Consider the following 6,505-nt stretch of genomic DNA (forward strand, 5'->3'; position numbering starts at 1 on the left):
ACACGAGTAAGTGCCTCGTTACCCAAATCGATGAGCCCGAATCGAGCCACAAGAAGAGCAAGCGTCACAAGAAGTAGATGATGATCAGATGATTGTTTATGCTAGTTAATCATGCATGTAATATATAGTTTACTTTATTGGTGTGTGTGGAAATGTCATGTGTGTAGTAGCCACCTATGTAATTATGCATGTAATAGTTTACTTTGGTGTGTGCAAATGTCATGGTTGTAGTAGCCACCTATGTAAGTGGATGTTCAATTTGGTTATGCAAGCATGTCCTTAAGCGTGTGTGTGTGTGTGTGTGTGTGTGTGTGTGGGTGGGTGTGTGTGTGTGTATGTATGTTGTTGTTCTGTATGCAATCTCATCACACAACACACACGTCTTATTAGCAGCAACCGTCTGTGTTCTTATCGATCTTCAGACACATTTATGATTACAGACCTGTTTGCTGCGTATCACAGACATTTTGTTAAGTTGAATCGTTTCCGTTCTCATGTCTCAACGCAAACAGTTCATCCGAGTGAACCGCATGTCGTATATCGCACACACCTTTGATCTGGCTGACCGTTTCTTTTGCGTTGCCTAATCACAAACAGTTCATCTGAGTGAACTGTATGCTGTGTATCGCACATGCCTCCATATGGCTGCCCGTTTCTTTTGTTCCTCCTCATTGCAAATAGTTCATTGAACTGAACCGTATGCCCTTCATCGCACACGCAACTAAAACCTAAACTATGTTTGATGCATCCGTCATCGCAAACGTTTTACACATTTCTAACGGTTTTCATATAGCACCGTTTGCGATTATGGCATCGCACACAGTTTCTCGAAGGGTTTCTGATCGTAGTGTCGCGTTAGCAGCATCCTGCAGTAGTGCTTGTTTGAGAGAGACCATCTTCATCATATGCCTCCCACGGATTGATAAATCTTAGGTCATCCACTTGAGGGAAATTTGTTGTTGTCCTACAAAACTCTACGTTTGGAGGCCCAACAGAGTCTACAGGAAATAAAAGTTGCATAATAGACATCACCGGTCCACGTGGCCACATCCATAGGACGAGTGACGGAAACCTACGAGCCTGATGACTGCGGCTGTGGCACATCCAAGCCCATCTGGCGGTGTCCGTCCTAGGCCGCTTTGGGCGCCCCATGATGCTCTACAGAGAAGACTCTAGAAGCCTTGACGTTCAAGAAAAGGATTGTATCTGTGTACGACTCCTCTCTACCGACGTGGCCGACTAGGACTCTTGTAATCCTAGGCTTCCGGTATCTTATATAAGACGTGGCTGGGCTAGTCGATAGAACAAAACTATAGACAGACATTGAAAACTCTCAGTACCTTGTACTATTGGTACACTCCAATGCAATAAAGCACAAGCATGATATAGCTAGGGTTTTATCTCCTCTTGAGACCCTGAATCTGGGTAAATACCGTGTCCTTGTTACCATCATGCCACATAGCCTAGCTTAGGTACCCGACCGAGGGATCTGCCAAACTTAGCTCCGACACCATCATGGAGCTCAGCCACCAACCCTAGGTTATGAGGCGCTACCTTCGAACCCATAGTCGAAGGAGCCACCGGCCGGGCGTAAGCCTTCGGCGGCGTCAGCGGTGACCCCCACGATGGAAATTGAGGAAATGCCAGAGGGAAATGCAACGCACATGGCAACGCCATTCCTGCACGCCAAGAAATTGTAACATAGTCCATTGATAGACATTGTGGGTTTATGCATGTTAAACTCTTCGTTTTGACTTTATCGATAATTTTCACCACCTTTCATCGCCTCAAATTATTAGGTGATAATAGCATAAGAAAAGTTGAATGACATGGCATGTACTTTAGGCGGTTGGATGCTATTGGAGACCTAAGGTGGGGCATTTTCGAGTAGCTGATTTCAGATCTGTGATTGCCAAGGTGATTGCTGTCTGAAATGAAATCTTTGAAAGGTGTATTTTTACTTTCTATTTCTAATATGTCATATGAAGTGAGCTATAGGCCCCGCGAGCATATGTCTCTGTTATGACCAAGGTTTGGCCATGCAAGGGAACATTGTATACGCACTACAACTTGTTTGAAGATTAGACACCATGGGCAATGTAAACCTTTAACCTTGGAATATGAACGTAAAATTGAGTGTAGAATTAGATGCTTGTACAATTTGTGTTAGATCTCCAAAACACATGCTTCATTATCGTATTGTAACCGAAATCTTCCTTCTGGTTAATTAATGACAGTACAACTTTCATCAAATTACATTATTCTATATGCAGTTTGCGGATTATATATGTGCACCCTTGTTATAAGTTAATCAATTGACAAATAATGGACGGTAAAGACCTACTCTTTGAGCATGAATTCGCTTGACTAAACGCCGGTTTACTAGGACCTAGTGATGTGTCAAGTGCCGTAGGAATGAGACGGTTATCTACTTATGACCGTCATCTTTTGTTTCTTACAGTGACGGAGAGAAGTTCTGGAATTGCATTTTGTATTGAAAGTTGGTATTAATCTTAATTTAGTTTACAGAAAAGTAGTTAAGATGCATTTGATTCTTGTAGATCGGTGCCCAAAATAAACATTTTGCGTTACTTAGGATTTTTTTTAAACCGGCGGATAGCTGTGGAATTCTCGAATACACATATGAACTCAGTTCATGTATACCCACCTCTATGACTAGAGAAGTACTACCTCGTTCCAAAATAAGTGTTGTGGTTTTAGTTCAAATTTGAGTACATACTTAAAAACATTTAACTGCCATGATTTCACAATATTCGTTGTCTTCTCCTACTTTCATATTGTAGTGTTTGAACTGCATGTGTTTCTTTCCATCCTTAATATATACATTAATTAGCAACTAAAAAAGTTCCTGCAAAAAAACTAGCAACTAAAAAAGGCATTAACTAGCTAATTTCCCCGCATACCGTACATTTGATAGGTAATATTGGATATACATTCATATATGGGCATATAAATGGCAGATAATTAATGGATTCTTATCTTACTACAATCTAGATGGAAGCCTTTAAATCATGTCACTAATGATCGTATATCGGTATATGGGTAAGTATATGTACTGCTATATACTATATATCGAGGCTCATATATCATGTGTATACCTGTGACCCGCAAAAAAAAAATGTGTATACCTGTGAATGTTTGACATTCTGAATTTGAATAATTAGATCCCCATTAATGTACGCTAAAAAATGGAACATTTTTATGTTATTCCAATCAGGTAACGTTAAGCTTGGATCAGGCATTGGGTTCTGATGCCAAGCTGCCTATAAATACAGGAGGGTTAACCTCGTTGTGATCACCCAATCATCGTTCTTTCCTGATCCATCAACCCAGAAGGCAACCTAGCTAGACTAGCTCTCTGAGTTAGAAACTCCGGCGGCCGGCGACCACCGTGCAAAGATATTCCACGGCTAGCTAGCTCGTGGGTCCCCTCATCCTGGTAAGCAACTAAACATATATTCTCTCCGTTCACAAATATAGGATGTTTTGGGTATTTCAATATAGACTATATACGAAATGAGTGAACAAAGACAGTAAAATGCGTCCATATACATTTGAATCAGAAAAAAAAACATCTTATATTTGTGAACGGACGGAGTATACAAGAAAATTACTGTAGCTTTTTTAAGCTAGCATTTAGGGGTCACTTGTGCTCGTCCTGAATCCTCTCATCACATGCTTGTGATTTTTTTATATTCTAGATCCAGTTTGTGATTTTGTTTTAGAGAACAAACAATTAAACATTGTTACCCGCAAAAAAAATTAACCATGGTTTAATTTTTATCCTATGTACGTATAACTGAAGCGAGCAAACATCATCATCTGGTGATCAACATCCGATTAAAACATGGAGTTCGAAATTTTAAACTAAGATCATGCATGTGAACTCAGGCTGGTTAATTTTAGATCTGCTCATCTACATGTTATCATATGATAGAATGGTATTCGCGAAGTGCTGAAAAAATTATGTTTTTTGTTGTAGATCTAGATCTACTGGCTTGCTACTAACAAACCTTTTTTGTTCATGATTATTTAGTGTAGAACAAGTTGAGAAATAAGGATGTACGGTCATCTATTATTTGATGATTAGTTATATTAGTCACATTTTTAAAAAAAAATGTCTCATTGTGATGGTGTATTCAAAATTATCATGGCACAATTTGTACTACTTCGTGTTAGACCTTATTAGAACTCATATATTTGGTGAATTCGGACTTGAATATGTATATATTCAACTTATGTACAGTTGGATGGGTGTCGTAGGTACTACAAACCATTACACATTGTGTATGTGATGGTGCGGCATCCCACACATCTTGCCAAGCTTGCTCCATCGTAGACGATATATTAGTCATTCCTTTTATCTTAGCAATGTTCTTGGAGTTGTTTAGCGCATGGTTTACTTGCACATCAAATTACTTTGTGCTTCTGTTCACCTATATTAATCTAATTTATTGTTTGTGTATGCCAATTTACAAGGTTGTACATATGTACATATGTATTTCCCCTATATGTATAGAGAGAAGTCTGTCACTGTAAATTGCCAACCTTGCGTGATTAGACTTGCCATCGAAAAACGTCGGGACTGGAGAGCCACGCACCTGATTGCGTGGCACTTATCATTTTGTTAAATTAACTATGCATGCACGTTCTTCTCTAAGTGAATAACAGTAACCATGGGTTGCCTCGTATTGTTCCATGAGCAGCTGCTGATCAATGGAGTGCAAGGGCGCGAATACCCAGTCCCCCAAGCCCAAGGTTGTTTTCGTGCTTGGAGCCACGGCCACCGGAAAGTCCAAGCTCGCCATCTCCCTCGCCAAGCGCTTCGGCGGCGAGGTCATCAACTCCGACAAGATCCAGGTGTACGACGGCGTGCCCATACTCACCAACAAGGTCACCGAGGAGGAGAGCGCCGGCGTGCCGCACCACCTCCTCGGCGGCGTGCACCCCGACGCCGACTTCACCGCCGAGGACTTCCGCCGCGAGGCCGAGGCCGCCATCTCGCGCGTCCTCTCCACGGGCCGCCTCCCCGTCGTCGCCGGCGGCTCCAACACCTACATCGAGGCGCTGGTGGAGGCCGACGGCGCCGCGTTCCGCGGCGCCCACGACTGCCTCTTCCTCTGGCTCGACGCCGCGCCGGGGATGATGGAGTGGTACACCGGCCTGCGCGTCGACGACATGCTGCGGCGCGGCCTGGTGGACGAGACGCGCGCCGCCTTCGAGGAGGGCGCCGACTACACCCGCGGCGTGCGTCGCGCCATCGGCCTCCCCGAGATGCACGACTACCTGCGCGCGGAGCGGGAGGGCGCCGTCGGCGAGGCCGAGATGGCGGCCATGCTCGAGCGCGCCGTCCGCGAGATCAAGGCCAACACGTTCGGCCTCGTCCTCCAGCAGGCGGCCAAGATCCGCCGCCTCAGCACGCTCGAAGGCTGGGACGTCCGCCGCGTCGACGCCACCGCCGTCTTTGCGTCCATGGCCGAGGGCTTGGGCGGCCACAAGGAGGTCTGGGAGTCGGCCGTGTGGGAACCGTGCCAAGAGATGGTGCGCCTTTTCCTCGACGTGGGAACCCCTACTTTCCATTCTGCATCTGCCACCCTGCCAACTGATCTGGAGGTGGATGAGGCCATGGCTGGGCTTCCCCTCCATGGTGTCCCTGTTATCCCCGCTCCTGCAGTCGGCGACGATCATGGCAGTGTCGTCCTGCTGACCCCGCCAGCACTGCAGGGGCTTGTGAATGGAGGATCCTTAAACAACGGTGCTGCCGCCGTTGTACTCAATGGCACCGACGTCGTCGTGGACAAGGAACCTGCCTGTGGTGCCGGCCACAGTGACGAGCATCATGGAAGCTATGCCGGTATTGCTGAGGCTGCTCCGGCTTAATTGCCGGCTTTGGCACATTCCATGGTGCTTGGACTACTCCGCTCGTGCTTTAGACGTACTCCACACTGTTGCATGCAAGCATGGAAGATAGTGATACAAGTCTCGTGAGCTTATTAAGCTATTTTTACTGTTTAATTTAAGGTTTATCTCTTATATATTTTCCGAATAATTATGAAACATCCCATGACTATGATGATTGTTGAATTTAAAGACATTTGTATTGTTATTATTATATATATGTTCAATTTAGTTATTTGTAATTCGCCAGAAACTATATTTGGGCACCGTTGATCTATACTTTGAGTGCGCCTTTTTCTTCTGGTTTGTTCTCTGTGCTTTTTTGGGTTTGATTTTAATTGGTTTTATCGACTGGCCCCGGTTTTGACAATTTCGATTGCTTATTGGGTGCGGGCCCGTTATCCGTGCAACCCAGCCTTCCTCTTTGTCTTTTTTAAAAGTTTTTATGCGTTTTAGCATATTTTTCCTTTTCTTTATCAGTCGGTTTTATTTTTTCTTTTGTGGGCATTTTTAGTATATTGTCTAAGTTAACTTTACACACAAATACTATGTAATATGTGTCAGAATGTTACTGTATATGTGGATT

At 44.1% G+C, this 6,505-nt stretch overlaps 1 protein-coding gene across 1 annotated transcript; it reads left to right on the top strand.

Moving 5' to 3' along the window:
* Window positions 1–3,350: 3,350 nt before the first annotated feature.
* Window positions 3,351–6,105, top strand: LOC119360800 (adenylate isopentenyltransferase 5, chloroplastic-like). The gene is made up of 2 exons (XM_037626316.1): window positions 3,351–3,460; window positions 4,728–6,105. The coding sequence occupies exon 2, from the start codon at window positions 4,738–4,740 to the stop codon at window positions 5,899–5,901; it is 1,164 nt and encodes a 387-aa protein (XP_037482213.1). The 5' UTR covers window positions 3,351–3,460; window positions 4,728–4,737; the 3' UTR covers window positions 5,902–6,105.
* The last annotated feature ends 400 nt before the right edge of the window (window positions 6,106–6,505 follow it).

Source organism: Triticum dicoccoides, chromosome 1A (genome assembly GCF_002162155.2).
Source record: "Triticum dicoccoides isolate Atlit2015 ecotype Zavitan chromosome 1A, WEW_v2.0, whole genome shotgun sequence".
Taxonomy (NCBI): Eukaryota; Viridiplantae; Streptophyta; class Magnoliopsida; order Poales; family Poaceae; genus Triticum; species Triticum dicoccoides.

Coding starts and splice junctions, on each gene's coding strand:
- LOC119360800 (XM_037626316.1), top strand. CDS start 4,738: ATGGAGTGCAAGGGCGCGAATACCCAGTCCCCCAAGCCCAAGGTTGTT.